The 21,309-nt window shown below is 39.5% G+C and overlaps 1 protein-coding gene across 1 annotated transcript; it reads right to left on the reverse strand.

Annotated features, from left to right (window-relative positions):
• Window positions 1-7,917: 7,917 nt before the first annotated feature.
• Window positions 7,918-8,311, reverse strand: LOC117307855 (large ribosomal subunit protein eL42-like). Its single transcript, XM_033838379.2, has one exon. It carries the CDS (start codon window positions 8,297-8,299, stop codon window positions 7,979-7,981), a length of 321 nt encoding a protein of 106 aa, XP_033694270.1. The 5' UTR covers window positions 8,300-8,311; the 3' UTR covers window positions 7,918-7,978.
• Between the last annotated feature and the right edge of the window lie 12,998 nt (window positions 8,312-21,309).

Below are 21,309 nucleotides of genomic sequence, written 5' to 3' on the forward strand. Positions count from 1 at the left end.
CTCTTCTTCTCATGTCCTCTTCCTGAGTAGCTGCTTCATTTCCCAAGCTAGCCGCTACCAGCTCTATGGCAATTACTCTCACCTCCACATTCCCACAGTCCCAATGCCTCCTGCCTGATCCAGACTAAAATTACGGATTGCTTATTGGACATCCCCACCCAGATGACCCTCCAAAACAGAATCCTCGTCCCCTACCCTCGATGCTGCTGTGCCTCCTGGGTTCCCTACTTCAGAGTCCTTCCCCTCGGTCCTTCAAGCTAGAAACCTGAGTTGTCTAGACCCCTTGCTCTCGCTCATGCCCACACCGACCTGGACACCTTTCTGGTGCCCCTCCCCTCAGAAATGCTCTGCATCCTCCCTGCTATCCCTGCTGGCCCTGCTCTGCTTCTGGCTCTGGTCCTGTCGAGCACAGCTTCCTGACTGGTCTTCCTGACTCCACCCCATCTTCAAACCCAGCAGTTCCCAAAGTATGGTCCCCAGGCCAACTGGAAGGCAGCGACTGCATGATCTGGAACGTGTTAGAAATGCAGATCCTTAGGTTTCACCCAGATGGGCTGAATCAGAAACCCTGGGGGTAGGACTCAGCCGTCTGTGTTTTACAAACCTCTCCCCTCCCACCCAGGTGTCCAGGATACCTACCCTACCTACCCTTCACCAGAAGAATTGAATACCTGCTTACGCTGTCCTGGGCCCCCAGGTGACTCAGGCCAGGGGTTAGAAGCTTGTGTGAGGGGAAACAGGTGAGGAGGGCACATGGGATTGCTTTCCCAGGTATGGATGGCATTTCCCTTCGGCTTTTAGCTGTCCTGGGCTTGCACCAGACCAGGCTCAATTGCACCCACTTTGGAGACACTGCATGGAGTTCTCAGTGGGCTTGGGTGTCATGACACAATGGCTCGGTGTAGGTCTGTCTTGCCCATTAACTAAGGACTGAGGCAGGCAAAGGTATGGGTAAGGAGCGGCCACTGCTTAGAGAACCCAGAGGAAAGAAGTAGGGAAGGCTTTTCATGGAGGCTTGTGACTGCCCCTGTAGAGAAGGGACACCGTAGCCATCATGAGGTATACTTACTAATCTTTTGACCATTGGCCTCAGTGCTCAGTACCAAGTCTAAATTCCAGGCCCCCTGGGAAGCTTCCCTGAGTCTTTCTGGTCCCTAAAAAAGCCCTCGCTGTGGATGGTGAGGGGCATGCAGGGCAACAGATGAGGTGGGAAATGTCCAGCAGGGACACAGTGCTGTCAGTCCTGACTGGGCGGGGCAGCTAAGAGGCAGTGCCCAGGTCGTGTGCTACCCGCTAGTCTCCCTCCTTGGGAGACTCCATTCTCTTCTAATCATTCTGCACTGTGGCCAGGGTGAATGTTCACACCTTGGTTGGCACAATCCGCTTATAAACAATAAAGAGCCTATAATCAAAGGGAACTGGTTGTGGTTCAGGGTCCAAACAGTCCAGAGATCACAGAGGAAGGCTATCTGAATAAACTGAAGCCCTTAGGAAATGCTTAGGGAGGTGGAGTCTGCCTTGACTTTGATAGAGAGAAAAGAGGTGGAGGAGACCAGAGGTTAAACCAGGTGCCAGAGGTACTCAGTTTTTTATAGTATGAGGAATCCCACCCTTAAACAGTTATTTCTTTATTTTTTCTCCTGGTTTCAAAAATAATGCAAAAAATTCAAAGAATACAAAATTGTGTATCGTTTCCAACAATTTCATACAGACCTGAGTCAGAGATGGCTCAGACATGCTTTCAGTATGATGTGTATTCTTTCAGATTTTTCCTAGATTTTTTGAACTAATTTTTATATTATTTTATAAAAACAGGATTATGTTATAACATATGTTTTTACAACTGTTCTGAAACTTCCCATGTTCTCTTAATAATACTCTTGGATGGCTGTCCAAATCAGTTCATATAATTTTTTAAACCCTAACATAGTTTTCCATAGTAGGGATATACCATAATATATATTTTTTAACATAAAATTTTTAACCAATATTCTATTGATGGGCTCTTGAGTCATTTCCAATTTTTCACTTATGCAAACATTGCTGCAGTTAATAAAACTTTATAAATTGTGCCCTTCTGTGTGTGTGTGAGTATATCTACATGGTAACTTTCCAAAGTGGAATTGTCTGATCAAGCACGAACATTTGAAATATTGATGGAAATGGCCAAACTGTCCTCCAAAAAGGTTGTACTAGTTTACACTCTTGCCAATAGTGTATGAGAACATTTCCTTCTTCATACTCTTTCAGACCCTGAGTGTCAATGGTTTTTTTTGGTCCATTACATTTGTTTATTACCTTTGGAAACATGCTAATTTTCATGTGACTCACCACATAAGAATTGGTTTAGTTTTTTCTTCCCGATTATAAAAGAAATTCATTCAATGGTTTGTTTGTTTGTTTTTTTTAAAGGAAAATGTGGAAACAGGTGTTTGGATCTTAAGATGTTTGTTTTGGTGGACAGTTGGTCAACTGAGCATCTTTGCTTCTCTGGCTCTCTTTGTGCCCAAAAGAACCATGTGGTAATTAGCCATCTTTTAAACATTTCCTAATCCAAAAGGAGAAATTTAGCATCTTCTTGTTTTAAAATTAAAATTCTAAATTATTTGATAACTCATGAGAATGAACATGTTTGGCAGTTATTAAACCTTTTTGGGGTGGGGTCCTTCTCTGAGAATGGCTGGTTCATGTCTTTATCTATTTTTCTATTGGATGTTTTGCCTTTATCTTCTTGAGTTTTAAGAGTTCTTGGTATATTTCATTAGTGATACCATTAACCTTTTGTTTATCACAAGGGTTGCAATTATTTTCCTGCCAGTTTAACATTTATTTGCCTTTTGGTTTTGTCTGGTAGCATTTGCCTTATTGGAGTTTAATCAAATGTTTTCCCTTTTTGGTGTCTGTGTTTCATAACATCTTTAGTTCTTTTATTTTCTATTTTATTTTTAATTGTGGTAAAATACACATAACATAAAATTTACCATCTTAACAATTTTAAGTGTTCATTTCAGTATTAATAAGTATATTCACTTTGTGTGCAATCTTCAGAACGATTTCATCTTGCAGAACTGAAACTCTGTACCCATTAAACTACAACTCCCTATTCCTCTTTACAGCCACCATTCTGCTTTCTGTCTGGATTTGACAATCCTGGGTACCTCATATAATTGGAATCATACAGTATATGTCTTTTTGTGACTGGCTTATTTCACTTAGCATAATGTCCTCAAGGTTCATCCATGGTGTAGCACATGTCAGAATGTCCTTTCTTTTAAAGGCTGAGTAATATTCCATTGTATGTATGTACCACATTTTGTATATCCATTCATCCGTTGAAAGACAGTTGGGTTTTTTCCACTTCTTGGCTACTGTGAATAATGCTGCCATAAACATGCATGTACGAACACCTCTTCAAGACCCTGCTTTCAATTCTTTTGGGTATATACTCAGAAGTGAAATTGCTGGACCACATGGTAATTCCATTTTTAACTTTTTCAGGAACTGCCACACCGTTTTCCACAGCGGCTGCGCCATTTTATATTCCCACCAACTGCTCACAAGTGTTCCAATTTCTCCACTTCCTTCACCAACACTTTTTGATAGTTGCCGTCCTAATGGATGTGAAGTGGCATATCATTGTGTATGTGTTTTTTAAACTAAACAGACTTTATTTATTTTTATTTATTTTTATTTTCCGGTACGCGGGCCTCTCACTGCTGTGGACCCTCCCGTTGCGGAGCACAGGCTCCGGACGCGCAGGCTCAGTGGCCATGGCTCACAGGCCCAGCTGCTCCCCGGCATGTGGGATCCCCCCAGACCGGGACATGAACCGGTGTCCCCTGCACCGGCAGGCAGACTCTCAACCACTGCGCCACCAGGGAAGCCCCAGACTTTATTTTTTAGAGTAGTTTAGGTTTACAGAAAAATTGAGCAGAATGTACAGAGGGTTCCGTATATCCCCTACAACTACTCATGCATAGCTTTCCCCGCTAGCACACTCCCAACTAGAGTGGCACACGTGTGAAAACTGATGAACCTATTGATACAATGACATATCATTAACCCCCAAGTTTACATTAGAGTTCACTTTTGGTGTCGTACGTTCTCTAAGTTTAGAAAATATATAATGTCGTGTATCCATCATTATAGTATCATACAGGACAGAATCATTGTCCTAAAAATCCTCTGTGCTCCACTTACTCATCCCTCCCCACTCTCCAAACCCTGCCAATCACTGATCTTTTTATTGCCCCCATAGTTTTGCCTTTTCCAGAATGTCATATAGTTTACATTGTATAGTATGTAACCTTTTAAAACTGGCTTCTTTCACTTAGTCACATGCATTTAAGGTTCCTTCATGTCTTTTTATGGTTTGATAGCTGATTTCTTCTTTTTTTAAATTAATTAATTAATTTTTGGCTGCATTGGGTCTTCACTGCTGCGCACGGGCTTTTCTCTAGTTGCGTCGAGCGGGGTCTACTCTTTGCTGCGGTGTGCAGGCTTCTCATTGCGGTGGCTTCTCTTGTTGTGAAGCACAGGCTCTAGGCACGTGGGCTTCAGCAGTTGTGGCACATGGGCTCAGTAGTTGTGGCTCACGGGCTCTAGAGTGCAGGCTTAGTAGTTGTGGCACACGGGCTTAGGTGCTCCGCGGCATGTGGGATCTTCCCGGACCAGGGATCAAACCCATGTCCCTTGCACTGGCAGGCGGATTCTGAACCACTGTGCCACCAGGGAAGCCCCTGCTTTCTTTTTAGTAGTGAATAATATTCTTTGCTCTGGATGTACCACAGTTTATTTATCCATTCACCTACTGAAGGACATCTTGATGCTTCCAAGTTTTGTTAATTATGAATAAAGCTGCTCTAAACATCCTCGAGCAGGTTTTTGTGTGTACATAACATTTTCAACTCATTTGAGTAGATCCCAGGAGTGTGATTTCTGGATCATATGGTGAGAGTATGTTTAGTTTCGTAAGAAACTTCAAACTGCCTTCCAAAGTGGCTGTACCATTTTGCATTCTCACCACCAATGAATGAGAGTTCCTACTGCTCTGCATCATTGTGGTTTCGATTTACATTTGAGCACTTATTATTTTTTTTTGATTTTATTTATTTATTTTTTACATCTTTATTGGAGTATAATTACTTTACAATGGTATGTTAGTTTCTGCTTTATAACAAAGTGAATCAGTTATACATATACATATGTTCCCATATCTCTTCCCTCTTGCGTCTCCCTCCCTCCCACACTCCCTATCCCACCCCTCTAGGTGGTCAAAAAGCACCGAGCTGATCTCCCTGTGCTATGCGGCTGCTTCCCCCTAGCTATCTATTTTACGTTTGGTAGTGTATATATGTCCATGCCACTCTCTCGCTTTGTCACAGCTTACCCTTCCCCCTCTCCATGTCCTCAAGTCCATGCTCTAGTAGGTCTGTGTCTTTATTCCCATCTTACCCCTAGCTTCTTCATGACCTTTTTTTTTTTTCTTAGATTCCATATATATGTGATAGCATACAGTATTTGTCTTTCTCTTTCTGACTTACTTCACTCTGTATGACAGACTCTAGGTCCATCCACCTCATTACAAATAGCTCAATTTCGTTTCTTTGTATGGCTGAGTAATATTCCATTGTATATATGTGCCACATCTTCTTTATCCATTCATCCGATGATGGACACTTAGGTTGTTTCCATCTCCAGGCTATTGTAAATAGAGCTGCAATGAACATTTTGGTACATGACTCTTTTTGAATTATGGTTTTCTCAGGGTATATGCCCAGTAGTGGGATTGCTGGGTCATATGGTAGTTCTATTTGTAGTTTTTTAAGGAACCTCCAAACTGTTCTCCATAGTGGCTGTACCAATTCACATTCCCACCAGCAGTGCAAGAGTGTCCCCTTTTCTCCACACCCTCTCCAGCATTTATTGTTTCTAGATTTTTTGTTGATGGCCATCTGACTGGTGTGAGATGATATCTCATTGTAGTTTTGATTTGCATTTCTCTAATGATTAATGATGCTGAGCATTCTTTCATGTGTTTGTTGGCAATCTGTATATCTTCTTTGGAGAAATGTCTATTTAGGTCTTCAGCCCATTTTTGGATTGGGTTGTTTGTTCTTTCGATATTAGGCTGCATGAGTTGCTTGTATGTTTTGAAGATTAATCCTTTGTCAGTTGCATCATTTGCAAATATTTTCTCCCATTCTGAGGGTTGTCTTTTGGTCTTGTTTGTGGTTTCCTTTGCTATGCAAAAGCTTTGAATTTACATTAGGTCCCATTTGTTTATTTTTGTTTTTATTTCCATTTCTCTAGGAGGTGGATCAAAAAGGATCTTGCTGTGATTTATGTCACAGAATGTTCTGCCTATGTTTTCCTCTAAGAGTTTGATAGTTTCTGGCCTTACATTTAGGTCTTTAATCCATTTTGAGCCTATTTTTGTGTTTGGTGTTAGGGAGTGATCTAATCTCATACTTTTACATGTACCTGTCCAGTTTTCCCAGCACCACTTATTGAAGAGGCTGTCCTTTCTCCACTGTACATTCCTGCCTCCTTTATCAAAGATAAGGTGACCATATGTATGTGGGTTTATGTCTGGGCTTTCTATCCTGTTCCATTGATCTATCTTTCTCTTTTTGTGCCAGTACCATAGTGTCTTGATTACTGTAGCCTTGAAGTATAGTCTGAAGTCAGGGAGCCTGAATCCTCCAGTTCCATTTTTCATTCTCAAGATTACTTTGGCCATTCGGAGTCTTTTGTGTTTCCATACAAATTGTGAAATTTTTTTGTTCTAGTTCTGTGAAAAATGCCAGTGATAGTTTGATAGGGATTGCATTGAATCTGTAGATTGCTTTGGGTAGTAGAGTCATTTTCACAATGTTGATTCTTCCAACCCAAGAGCATGGTATATCTGTCCATCTATTTGTATCACCTTTAATTTCTTTCATCAGTGTCTTATAATTTTCTGCATACAGGTCTTTTGTCTCCTTAGGTAGATTTATTCCTAGATATTTTATTCTTTTTGTTGCAATGGTAAACGGGAGTGTTTTCTTGATTTCACTTTCAGATTTTTCATCATTAGTGTATAGGAATGCCAGAGATTTCTGTTCATTAATTTTCTATCCTGATACTTTACCAAATTCATTGATTAGCTCTAGTAGTTTTCTGGTCGCATCTTTAGGATTCTCTATGTATAGTATCATGTCATCTGCAAACAGTGACAGCTTTACTTCTTCTTTTCCGATTTGGATTGCTTTTATTTCTTTTCCTTCTCTGATTGCTGTGGCTAAAACTTCCAAAACTATGTTGAATAAGAGGGGTGAGAGTGGGCAACCTTGTCATGTTCCTGATCTTAGAGGAAATGCTTTCAGCTTTTCACCATCGTGGACGATGTTGGCTGTGGGTTTGTCATATATGGCCTTTATTATGTGGAGGAAAGTTCCCCCTATGCCTACTTTCTGGAGGGTTTTTATCATAAATAGGTGTTGAATTTTGTCGAAAGCTTTCTCTGCATCTATTGAGATGATCACATGGTTTTTCTCCTTCAGTTTATTAATATGGTGTATCACGTAGATTGATTTGCGTATATTGAAGAATCCTTGCATTCCTGGAATAAACCCCACTTGATCATGGTGTATGATCCATTTAATGTGCTGTTGGATTCTGTTTGCTAGTATTTTGTTGAGGATTTTTGCATCTATGTTCATCAGTGATATTGGCCTGTAGTTTTCTTTCTTTGTGACATCCTTGTCTGGTTTTGATATCAGGGTGATGGTGGCCTCGTAGAATGAGTTTGGGAGTGTTCCTCCCTCTGCTATATTTTGGAAGAGTTTGAGAAGGATAGGTGTTAGCTCTTCTCTAAATGTTTGATAGAATTCGCCTGTGAAGCCATCTGGTCCTGGACTTTTGTTTGTTGGAAGATTTTTTTTTTTTTAACAATCTCAAATGTTTATTGCCTTCATAACAAAACAAAATATGAAGCTCAGAACTGGATCACTTGGCCCTTTCTCTTCTTATCTCCTCCCAGCTCAAAATGCTTGCATCTCTTAATTGCCAGCATTTTCTTAAATCTGCAGTTAGGTTCAACACATTCAAGCCTCAGCACAATCTTCTTTGTAGTTTTAGCCTTTTTCCGGAAAATCGGCTTAGTCCGCCCACCATAGCCACTCTTCTTTCTGTCATAACGCCGCTTTCCCTGGGCATACAGAGAATCCTTTCCCTTCTTGTACTGTGTCACTTTGTGGGGTTGGTGCTTGCCACACTTCTTACAGAAAGTCCGGCGGGTTTTAGGAACGTTCACCATGTTTTCGACAGCGCTATCAGCACGGCTGTTGGAAGATTTTTAATCACAGTTTCAATTTCAGTGCTTGTGATTGGTCTGTTCATATTTTCTATTTTTTTCTGATTCAGTCTTGTCAGGTTGTGCATTTCTAAGAATTTGTCCATTTCTTCCAGATTGTCCATTTTATTGGCATAGAGTTGCTTGTAGTAATCTCTCATGATCCTTTGTGTTTCTGCAGTGTCAGTTGTTACTTCTCCTTTTTCATTTCTAATTCTATGATTTGAGTCTTCTCCCTTTTTTTCTTGATGAGTCTGGCTAATGGTTTATCAATTTGGTTTATCTTCTCAAAGAACCAGCTTTAGTTTTATTGATCTTTGCTATCCTTCATTTCTTTTTCATTTATTTCTGATCTGATCTTTATGATTTCTTTCCTTCTGCTAACTTTGGGGTTCTTCTTGTTCTTCTTTCTCTAATTGCTTTAGGTGCAAGGTTAGGTTGTTTATTCGAGATGTTTCCTGTTTCTTAAGGTACGATTGTATTGCTATAAACTTCCCTCTTAGAACTGCTTTTGCTGCATTCCATAGGTTTTGGGTTGTCGTGTCTCCATTGTCATTTGTTTCTAGGTATCTTTTTATTTCCTCTTTAATTTCTTCAGTGATCACTTCGTTATTAAGTAGTGTATTATTTAGCCTCCATGTGTTTGTATTTTGTAGAGATCTTTTCCTGTAATTGATATCTAGTCTCATAGCATTGTGGTCGGAAAAGATACTTGATACAATTTCAATTTTCTTAAATTTACCATGGCTTTATTTGTGACCCAAGATATGAACTATCCTGGGGAATGTTCCGTGAGCACTTGAGATAAATGTGTATTCTGTTGTTTTTGATGGAATGTCCTATAAATATCAATTAAGTCCATCTTGTTTAATGTATCATTTAAAGCTTGTGTTTCCTTATTTATTTTCATTTTGGATGATCTGTCCATTGGTGAAAGTGGGGTGTTAAAGTCCCCTACTATGAATGTGTTACTGTCGATTTTCCCTTTTATGGCTGTTAGTATTTGCCTTATGTATTGAGGTGAGCACTTATTTATAATGTCAAAAAATTTCTCCCATTTCACAGTTGTTGATGTTTCAATTTCTCTGAAGGAAGGAAACAGCATATCTCATTTATCCAGACACTCTTTAAAATAAAATTTTGTCTTTTTATGTTTTGTCAAAATAGAAATTCATTGATGTCTTCTGCTTTAAAAGGAGTTCAAAACATTTCAAGAAAAAAAAAGAAAATGTATGAAATGGAAGATAAAAATCCCCACCATCCAGACAACCATTATGAACAGATATTTTTCAATACAAATACACATTTATAGTACTGTACACACTGCTTTATATGCTGCATAATTTATTTCACTTTTTATTATCTTTCATTTGCCACTAGAATATCAACTCTAGAAAGGCAACAAGTTCTTTGCTTTTTTGCTCATTGCTGTATCCCCCATGACTACAGGAGGGCCTGACACATGTGGGCCCTCAAGAAACATCTGTTAAATGAAGAAATAAATAAATCCCACTTTTAATCACTTAACAAAATGTCTTGGAATTTCTTATTTTTTCTGTGTCCATAAACATAGATTTTCATCATTATCCACTTTATTAGCTGCATATATTTCAATGTATTTATCAAACTAACCTTTACTGATTGACTGTAATAAGTAGTTTCCACTTTGTCACTATTATAAACAATACTGTGATGAATATGCTTTTACTTATGTGTGGGTACCTATGGGATTATATCCTTAGATCATTCCAAAAGGAGAAATTTCTTGGTTAAGTAGAATACACATTTAAAAATGTATATGGGCTTCCCTGGTGGCGCTGTGGTTGAGAGTCTGCCTGCCAAGGAAGGGACACAGGTTCGAGCCCTGGTCTGGGAGGATCCCACATGCTGTGGAGCAACTGGGCCCGTGGGCCACGGTTGCTGAGCCTGCGCGTCTGGAGCCTGTGCTCTGCAACAAGAGAGGCCGCGATAGTGAGAGGCCCGCACACCGCGATGAAGAGTGGCCCCCACTAGAGTGGCCACAACTAGAGAAAGCCCTAGAGAAAGCCCTAGAGAAAGCCCTCGCACAGAAACGAAGACCCAACACAGCCATAAATAAATAAATTAATTAATTAAAAAAAAGAAAACACAAATAGTTACAAAAAAATAAGATAATAAACTAAAGATGAAACATATTAAAAATCATAATTGTAAAAAAATATATATATATATATATTTATTTATTTGGTTGTACTGGGTCTTAGTTGCAGCATGCCTGCAACTCTTTTAGTTGTGGCATGCAGGATTTAGTTACCCGACCAGTGATTGAACCCGGGCCCCCACATTGGGAGTGGAGTCTTAACCACTGGACCACCAGGGAAGTCCCTAGAATACACATTTTAATTAGAAATAATTTTGCTAAGCCAGACCTCCAGAAAGTCATTGCAATTTATTCTCCCACTAAGGTATGAGAGTGCTTATTTTCCTGGAACCTAACTAGAGTGCATCAAACCTTTTTTTTTTTTTTTAAATGCTTTACCCAGTTTAAATTATGTCAGAGATTGCATCATCTTCTGCTTGTTTACAGCTAAGAGCTTCAATGAGCCAAACCACCAAGGGAAGCCAAACAGCTTTTACTCCTATTCTTAGAGCATACTCTTTACTGTAATTATTATCCAATGTATTTCTTTTTTTTAATTAATTAATTAATTTATTTATTTATTTATTTTTGGCTGTGTTGGTTCTTCGTCACTGAGCGTGGGCTTTCTCTAGTTGTGGCGAGTGGGGGCTACTCTTTGTTGTGGTATGTGGGCTTCTCATTGCGGTGGCTTCTCTTGTTGCAGAGCACAGGCTCTAGGCGTGCAGGTTTCAGTAGTTGTGGCACACGGGCTCAGTAGTTGTGGCACACAGGCTTAGTAATTGTGGCTTGCGGGCTCTAGAGCGCAGGCTCAGTAGCTGTGGCACACGGACTTAGTTGCTCCATGGCATGTGGGATCTTCCCGGGCCAGGGCTCGAACCCGTGTCCCCTGCAGGTGGAATCTTAGCCACCGCACCACCAGGCAAGTTCAGCCAATGTACTTCTTTAAGTTTAATTTTTAAAAAACCCTATCTTTACTTTTGTTTTTACATATAAATATTCATTTTTAAATACTGAGTCACAAATCTAAGCATTTTTGAGCACCCTAATTACATACTCCTACCATATCTAGTCCACAATCTGGAAGTATTATTTTCTGTTAATTATTCACTTTGTACAGTTAGAAAGAGGAAGGACAAGTAAAGAGATGGTCTAGAAAGGCCAGTCAATCCAGTTGCTATTTTCCCTGGTCTTTAAATTTATAGTAAAGGCTCAGAGAAGTCCTAGAGTACAGTAAACACTCAGAATTTCCCAACTGATTTGCCTATCGAACATTTTGCAGAATAGAGTTCTACAGATGATCCGCTTGAAAACACAATTAGTTGTAGAGTCCTGGTCTGGGTTTGAATTACAGCTCTGCCCCCTACTATTAACTTTAGGCAAGTTAACATCTCTAAGCTTTAATTTTCTCATCCATAAATAATATTTCTTCATATGACTATTGGGAGGAATAAATGAAATCATGTGTGTAAAGCTTCTGGCATGTAGTAAGTGTTCTGTAGCAAGTAAGTGGAAGCTGCACTCTTACCATATCAGGGCTCTCACCTAATCAGGTCATTTTATCAGGCTCTACCATTGATTTCATCAAGAACTATGTCCTACACCCTGAGAAAACCATAATTCAAAAAGAGTCATGTACCACAATGTTCATTGCAGCTCTATTTACAATAGCCAGCACATGGGAGCAACCTAAGTGTCCATCGACAGATGAATGGATAAAGAAGATGTGGCACATATATACAATGGAATGTTAGTCAGCCATAAAAAGAAACGAAATTGAGTTATTTGCAGTGAGGTGGATGGACCTAGAGTCTGTCATACAGAGTGAAGTAAGTCAGAAAGAGAAAAACAAATACCGTATGTTAACACATATATATGGAATCTAAAGTAAATAAATAAATAAAAAGGTTCTGAAGAACCTAGAGGCAGGACAGGAATAAAGACGCAGACGTAGAGAATGGACTTGAGGACACGGGGAGGGGTAAGGGTAAGCTGAGACGAAGTGAGATAGTGGCATGTACATATATACACTACCAAATGTAAAATAAATAGCTGGTGGGAAGCAGCCACATAGCACAGGGAGAGCAGCTTGGTGCTTTGTGACCACCTAGAGGGGTGGGATAGGGAGGGTGGGAGAGAGATGCAAGAGGGAGGAGATATGAGGATATATGTATATGTATAGCTGATTCACTTTGTTATGAAGCAGAAACTAACACACCATTGTAAAGCAATTATACTCCAATAAAGATGTTTAAAAAAAAAAAAAGAAAACTATGTCCCACTCACTGTCTAGATCACCTGGGTTAGATTTGGATTATTCCTAAAACTGATACCATACATTTCTTGGTTTGTATCATTTCTGTAGATGGCTGATCTAATTAATGTTATGATTCTTAACTGCACTTTGGGAGTTAGCTTGCAGTTACCCTCTTGTGACTATCAATACCTTCCATACCTTTCATTAAACTGAGGGACAAATTATACTAATGCCCTCACATTTTATTTCACCATTTTATTTTAATCATTAGTTTCTAGAATTAGTATTAAGGCCTCTTTGGGGACCAGAATTTGGTTTGCCACTTCTTATACTTGATATCTTTCTTCTACAAACATGTTATTGAATTTTTGTCACCACCCATTAGAGGATTTTACTGATTGTTGGGATGATTTTGTACTGACTGACATTCCCTCAATTTTTATTCCAAACTGCCATTTTTTTAGTGGTGCCAATATGGTGACTTCTGGGTTCGTAGAGCTCATTCTTACATCTACTCGGTTGTAGCCATAGGATCTCAGATAGGGAGGTATACTGGCTGCCCACCTTGGGCCTCTTGTAGGTGCTGTGAGGATCAAAATCCAGAATTCTGTCTACTCACACTGAATTGACTGGTTCGCTGATCACATTAGCAGTTGGGTGATTGATGTTCTGTTCTATGTATTACTTGGTAATAAGTATAAACTACTGTTGATATTGTTGATAAACCCAAATTCTCTTTAAAATGAAAGGAATATTGTTCCCCATCTAGACCACAGGTTGGCAAACTACAGCCCTCAGGCTGGCCACCTGTTTTTGCAAATAACGTCTTCTTGGAATTCTGCCATTCCCATGTTTATGCACTGTCTCTGGCTGCTTTGTGCTACAACAGTAGAGTTGATTGGCTGTGACAGAGACCAAGTGGCCTGCAAGCCTAGAATATTTACTATCTGGCCCTTTAAGAAACAGTTTGCCAACCAACCCTTGATCCAGACTATCAGAAGTTGCCAGATAATCATTGTTTCACAGCAAGGGGAGTTGGATGTGTTTAAGGGATAGTTTAATCAAACTATGCCTGAAACCTCCTTCACCACTTTAGAGTTATACCTGAATTCATTAGAATTCTTGAGTCCTGTTAGATCTTGGTTTGGAGCTCTCTTTTTTTTAAATCTTTTTATGGCCTTTGTTTTAAAGTCTGTTTTGTCTGATATGAGTATTGTGACCTCTGCTTCCTTGTCATTTCCACTTGCATGAAATATCTTTTTCCATCCCCCCACTTTCAATCTATGTGTGTCCTTTGCCCTAAAGTGGGTTTCTTGTAGGCAGCATACTGTAGGCTCTTGTTTTTTAATCCAATCTGCCACTCTGTGTCTTTTGATTGGAGTATTTAGTCCATTGACATTTAAGGTAATTATTGATAGATATGTATTTATTGTCATTTTAAACCTTGTTTTCCAGTTGATTTTTTATTTCTTCTTTGCTCCTTTCGTTATCTTTCTGTTTTTCCTTTTGGTTTGGTTTGATTTGGTTTTGGTTTGATGATTTTCTTTTGTATTATGCTTGCGTTCTCTTCTTTTTGGTTTTTGTGAATCTATTGTGTTTTTGATTTGTGGTTACCTTGTTTTTCAAGTATGTTAACCCACTACTATATCTACTTGATTTAGACTGATAGTCATATAGGCTCAAACACATTCTAAAAAAAAAAAATCATCTACATTTTCTTACTGTCATCCCTTACATTTTATGATTTTGATGTCCTCTTTTACATTTTCATGTTTATCCTTTTGCTATTCATTTTGGTTATTGCTTTCACAAAAATTTATCTTATATATTTTTTTAATCTGTATACTGGCTTATTTAAGTGATTAACTTTCCAATTGTGATATTCTCTAACCTATAGACTCTTGATTCTTTTCTATTTTTTTAAATAGATCTTTATTGGAGTATAATTGCTTCACAATACTGTGTTAGTTTCTGTTGCACAACAAAGCGAATCAGTCATATGCATACACATGTCCCCATATCCCCTCCCCCTTGAGCCTCCCTCCCACCCTCCCTATCCCACCCCTCTAGAAGACTTTTCATTACTTCTTTTATGATAGGTTTAGTATTGCTGTATTCTTTTAGTTTTTGCTTGTCTTAGAAATTCTTTATCTCTCCTTCTATTCTAAATGATAATCTTGCTGGGTAGAGTATCCTAGGTTGTAGATTTTTCCCTTTCAGGACTTTGAATATACCTTGCCACTCCCTTCTGGTCTGCCACATTTCTGTAGCGAAATCAGCTGATAGCTTTATGGGGGTTCCCCTGTAATTAACTCTTTGTTTTTCTCTTGCAGCCTTTAGAATCCTCTCTTTAACTTTGGCCATTTTAATTATAATATATCTTGGTAGGTCTGTTTAGGTTCATCTTGTTTGGGACCCTCTGTGCTTCCTGTACCTGAATATCTGTTTCGTTCTTTAGGTTTGGGAAGTTTTCAGCCATAATTCCTTCAAATACATTTTTGATCCCTTTCCTCTTTGTTCTCCTTTTGGGATCCCTATTATGCATAGTTTGTCACACTTTACATTATCCCATAGGTCTCTTAGACTGTTTTCATTTTTTTCTTTTGTCTTTGTGTTCTGATTGGTTGATTTCCATAATTCTATCTTCCAGATCACTTATTCATTCTTCTGCATTATTCAATCTGCTATTTATTGCCTTTAGCTCAGGTTTTGTCTTGGCAAATGAGTTTTCTACTTTTTTTGGCTCCTCTTTACAGTTTCTAGTTCCTTTTTTTACAGGAATCTGCATTTCTGTCAATAGCTTTTCTTAATTCCTTCAGTATTTTTATTATCTCCTTTTTGAACTCATGTCTATTAGACTGAAGAGGTCTGTTTCATTTTTTATTCTTTCAGGGAATTCTCTTGATTTTTTAATTGGGAGTGGTTCCTCTGCTTCTTCATTTTGCTTATATTTCTCTTATTCTATGAGTTTAGGAGAAACAATTATCTCCTGTGGTCTTGGAGGGCTATTTTTATGTGGGAGCATCCCTGTGTAGCCTGCGTGGGTTTTAATATTTTTGGTGAGAGGACTGTTTTATGGATAGCTGTTGCCTCTTTCTTCAGTGTGGAGCATCAAACCTTTTAACCTTCACAATCTAATAGGTGAAAAATAGTGCTGTACTGGGTTTAAATTTGCATTTATTTGGTTATTAGTGAGTTATACATATTTTCTTGTTTATTGTCAATTTGTATTTCTTCTTTTGTAAATTGCCTGTGAGTTTTTTTTGCATTTTTATTAGCGTGCCTAATTGTTTCTTATTGATTTATAATAATTCTTTATATACTTAAGATATTAATTAACATTTTGTATGCCGTGAATGTTACAAATAGTTATTCCTAGTTTGTCGTTTCTTTTAAAATTATTTTCATGGTATCTTTTTAAAAAAGGAAGTTTTACTTAAAGTGTTTTTAAATTGAAGGATAACATACATTTAGAAAAGTACACAAATTTTAAGTGCTCAGTGAGTCTTTATACCCGTATAATCATTACCCACATCAGGTTTCCATGTAACCTCTCCCAGTTGATAATCCTCCCAAGGTAGACGCTACTCTGATAAAGCTTTAACTTTTGATGTAATAATATCTGTTTATCCTTCATGGTATGTATCTTGGGGCTACGTTTAAAAAAATTCCTCTACTCATAATTATATATTCACCTACATTTTATTCTGGCACTTTCATTATTTCATTATTATATTGAAATCTTTATTTAATCCAGCTGAAATCTATTCTAATGTAAACAAGAGATAGGGATCAAACTCCCCTGTCTTCTCTCTTCCTTCAAAGCTATTACCAGCATTTTGTTAACTAGGCAACATCATTTATAAACTAGTCAACACCATCTCCATGATTTAAAATATTCTCTCTTTCTATATTCTACTGTCTTCCTTTATTTGCCCATTTCTGCATCAGTATCTCAGCATTTTAAATATAGCTCTAGGTTTTAATATCTGCTGAAGTAAATATTGCACTGTTATTCTCTTTCAAATATTTCTGTTATTATTGCTTATTTATTCTCCAGAAAAACTTTAAAGTCATTTTGTGAAATTCTCTCACCATATCCCCTGAAAGAGTTGAGATCCTAATTGGTTATATTGAATTTACATATTAATTAATTAATTAACGTATTTATGTATTTTTGGCTGCACAGCATGTGGGATCTTAATTCCCCAACAAGGGATTGGATTGAACCCATGCCCCCTGCTGTGGAAGCATGAAGCCTGACGCCCTAACCAATGGACCACCAGGGAATTCCCTACATATTAATTTAGAAAACATCTATACCTTTACATAATTGTATGTATTTCCATTTATTCAAAACTTTCTTTATGTCCCTTAATAACATCTCAAGGTTTTCCTCATATAGACCTTGCACAGTTCTGTTTTTCAAACTAGGTTTTTATGTTTTTTGATGCTACTATATTAACATTTTTGTTATATTTTCTATCTGATTACTGACATATAGGAAACTTGCATTTTATTATATACATATATAATATATTATTATACACACATATCTAGTCATCTTGCTAAACTATCTCATTAGTTTGATGGGTTTTTTTTTTTTTGAGTAGATAGCATATCATCTGAAAATTGTATTTATTTAAACCAATATTTCTACATTTTATTTAGTTTCTTATTTTTATTACACTATTTAGAACTTTCAGAACAATGTTTAATGTGTTGCTCTTACAACTGGCATCCTTGTCTTTAATGAGAATGCCTCTAGCTCAGTGTTCTTAACCATCCCTACAACCCTCACAAGTTCTAATTCATTAAATCTGAGGTGGCACCCAGGCAACTGTGTTCTGTTAATTATACAGGTAATACTGAAGCATGTTCCCAATGTGTCATTGAGGATCATGATCTAGCATTTCCCCATTAAATAGAATTCAATATAATATGCATTATTTTACATATTATGGAAGTATTGTTCCACCAAACGTTTATTAAGAGTTATTAATTGGGAGTTGGATTTAGTAAAATGTCTTCTCAGCATCTCAATGATCCTCCCCCTAGGATAAAACCTGAAAACACCTGTTTGAAGGCACCAGCCAACTACCAAAATAGGACATAAGAGGCCAGGTTTCTGGAGAGAGAAAACTCATTCTGGTGAACTTGATATTCTATGCCATTTTCCTCTTGAGACATCTTTCAGTGTTTAAGCAGCATAGGGCAGAGACAAAGAAGTTGAGCAAGAAGCAGTAACTGAGAGAATGGGAAGCTTATCAGTACTTTTGGCAGACTTATGAGGCTAGGGAGAAAAACACTGGAGTTCAGAGCCCACTGTGGAGGAGGGGCACTGTCAAACGCTCCAGGCTTTCCACTGGGACCTGTGATGGTTAACTTTATGTATTAACTAGGCTAGGCCACAGTACCCAGATAATTGGTCAAATATTAATTGAGGTATTTCCGTGAAGGTATATTTTAGATGAGATTAACATTTAAATCAGTAGATTTTGGGTAATGCAGATTATCCTCCACAATGTGGGTGGGTTTCATCCAATCAGTAGATGACCTTAATAGAAGAAGACTGATCTTCCTGGAAGAAGAAATTCTGTCAGCAGACCACCTTTGGACTCAAACTGCAATTCTTCCCTGGATCTGCAGCCTGCTGGCTGTATGCGCGCTCTCTCTCTCTCTCTCTCTCTCTCTCTCTTTTTGGTTCTATTTCTTTGGACAACCCTAACTAATACTGTCCCATAAAAAAACTATGCTCTAGAGAATAAGGGCAAGCCAGAAATAGACCAGGCCTCACAAAGACTGAACCCAGCTTAAAATAAGTTCAATTCCAAAGCTTCCCTGGTGGCGCAGTGGTTGAGAGTCCGCCTGCCAATGCAGGGGACACGGGTTCGTGCCCCAGTCTGGGAAGATCCCACATGCCGTGGAGCAGCTGGGCCCGTGAGCCATGGCCGCTGAGCCTGCATGTCCAGAGCCTGTGCTCCGCAACGGGAGAGACCACAACCGTGAGAGGCCCACGTACCGCAATAAATAAATAAATAAATAAGTTCAATTCCAGATTGGAATAAGGTGATTTCTAACTACCTGTGAAAATTTAGAGTAAATTCTCTTTAGAGGAAGATAATACTATTAAAGAGCCTGTACAAATATTTGTCCACAGTATCTGGCATTCAATTGAAAAATTATCAGGAATACCAGGAAGTAAGACTGAAACAGAAAAAGCAAACAATAGAAACAGATCACAGATGATCTATATTTTGGAAAAATACAAAAAAGAGAAATTTGGAATATGGTGAAAAGGTTTAACATGTGTAATTGCAGTCCTAGAAGGAGAGGAAAGAATGAGACAAGAAGAATATTTGAAAAATAATGGACAAGAAATTTCCAACAACACAGGTGAAATACATTAAGCTACAGATTCAAGAAGTACTGTGTATCCCAAGTAGGATAAATACAAAGAAAATCATTCCTAGACACATCATAGTGGAACCATGGTATGCAGGGTGGTGGTGGAGGTGGGGTGTGGAATATTAAGATAAAGAGAACAATTTAAAAGCAATTGGGTGGGGATTTCCCTGGTGGCGCAGTGGTTAAGAATACGCCTGCCAATGCAGGGGACACAGGTTCGAGCCGTGGTTAGGGAAGATCCCACATGCCGGGGAGCAACTAAGCCTGCGAGCCACAACTACTGAAGCCCGGGTCCCTAGAGCCCGAGCTCTGCAACGAGAAGCCACTGCAATGAGAAGGCTGCACACTGCAATGAAGAGTAGTCCCCCTTTGCTGCCACCAGAGAAAGCTCACAAGCAGCAACAAAGACCCAATGCAGCCAAAAATAAAATAAAGATAAAAAAATTTTGGGGCTTCCCTGGTGGCGCAGTGGTTGAGAGTCCGCCCGCCGATGCAGGGGACAAGGGTTCGTGCCCCGGTCCGGGAAGATCCCACATGCCGCGGAGCGGCGAGGCCCGTGAGCCATGGCCGCTGAGCCTGCGTGCCCGAAGCCTGTGCTCCGCAACGGGAGAGGCCACGGCAGTGAGAGGCCCGTGTACCGAAAAAAAAAATTTTTTTTGGACTGCATATTTGATGATATTAAATCAACAATAATCAACACTGCTTATAAGAGATACGCCTTAAATGCAAGGATTCAGTAAAACTGAAAGCAGCACTAATCAAAAGAAAGTTGTACTAACATCAAAGGTTTTAAGGCAAGGAACAGTCCTAAAGATAAAGAAATGTTTTATAATAAAAAAGAGTCAGTCCACCAGAGGATATAGCAATTCCACATTTATATGCACCTAACACACACACACACACACACACACACACACACACAGCAAGGGCAAAAACTGACCAAACAAAAAAGAGAAAGACACAAATTTGCAATCACGTTGATAGATTTTTAACACTGAGAAAATTCTCAGTAACTGATAGGACAAGGAGGCAAAAAAATCAGGAAGGATTTAGAGGATCTGAACAACAGGATTAACTCTTATCTGTGTACAGAATGTTGAGTGAACATTTTTGTTTCCCTGAATCGTTGCTATGGCCCCAACTCAAACAACAAGCTATAGGAGATGGCCAAAAAACGGAGCCTAATGCCTTCCCCAAGGCTTACTGAGGGGCAGCTTAACCCCCTACTTTCTGGGAGCAGCGTCCCTGCCCCCCACTTGGAGTCCCCAGACACCTATGTGAGAAAGCTAGAGAGAGAAGGAGACTGAGTCTTCCCAGTTGGAGCCCTCAGCCTTGGAAGGAGAGCAGTGTTATGGTGAGAGGGAATTTTCTCCTTTCTCTGTGGGGAGGGGAGGGCTTGCTAATAAGTAACCCCTGCCAAGTGAGTGGGGATTCCAAGAGGACCTTTGGAAGATCCAGGTGCAATAGTTCTCATTCTCCTTTTGGGTGTCTGCCAGTGCAGAGGCTGTATTGATCTGCCCTGAGCCCACCTGAAGGGGTTTGGAGGAAGGCAATGAGACAGGGCAGACAGTGGGGAAGTCTGTGGAGCAGACTGGACAACCCCATTTGGGGTGTCCTCACAGGTCCAGTGGGCACAGGGAAGGTGGGTGGGCTTCAGCCTTCTTGCCAATATCTAAGCCAAGAGCAAGTCTGTGGGTGCACCCCTGGAGGGTATATCCCTAGAGTGGGGCTAAGGGAGGGTAAAAGCGTTTGAACTAGACCAGATTTCCCATATCAAGGAAGTGTGCAGTTTAGGTGGGGGGCACTGTTTGCACAGAATATACCAAAAACCCCACGTGTGGTCGCTATGAGATAGCCAGCACTTGGACAGTCAGTGCTAAATGGAGAAGTGACAGCCAAAGGAAGAACTCTGAAACCTATCAGCCAGCTAACTAAAAAGACACATGCCCTTTTCCTGCCTGCCCTCAGGGATGACCCCAACTCTGGAGGAGCTCGAAATGTCCATCACACCCCTTTCCTCTTTCTAGGAGTCCTGGGTCTTGGGCTGACCTGGAAGGTGTCCCAGGATCCCCGTTCCCTCCCTTACTTATTATCAGGCAGTTCCCTCCCCCATTCCTGCCTGCATCCTTCCTGGCAAGCCTTTGTGATGTAGTGCCCCAGGTGGCTATTTTCAGCCTGGGAGACCGGAGAAGC

The sequence above is a fragment of the Tursiops truncatus genome, chromosome 14, assembly GCF_011762595.2.
Source record: "Tursiops truncatus isolate mTurTru1 chromosome 14, mTurTru1.mat.Y, whole genome shotgun sequence".
Classification (NCBI taxonomy): domain Eukaryota; kingdom Metazoa; phylum Chordata; class Mammalia; order Artiodactyla; family Delphinidae; genus Tursiops; species Tursiops truncatus.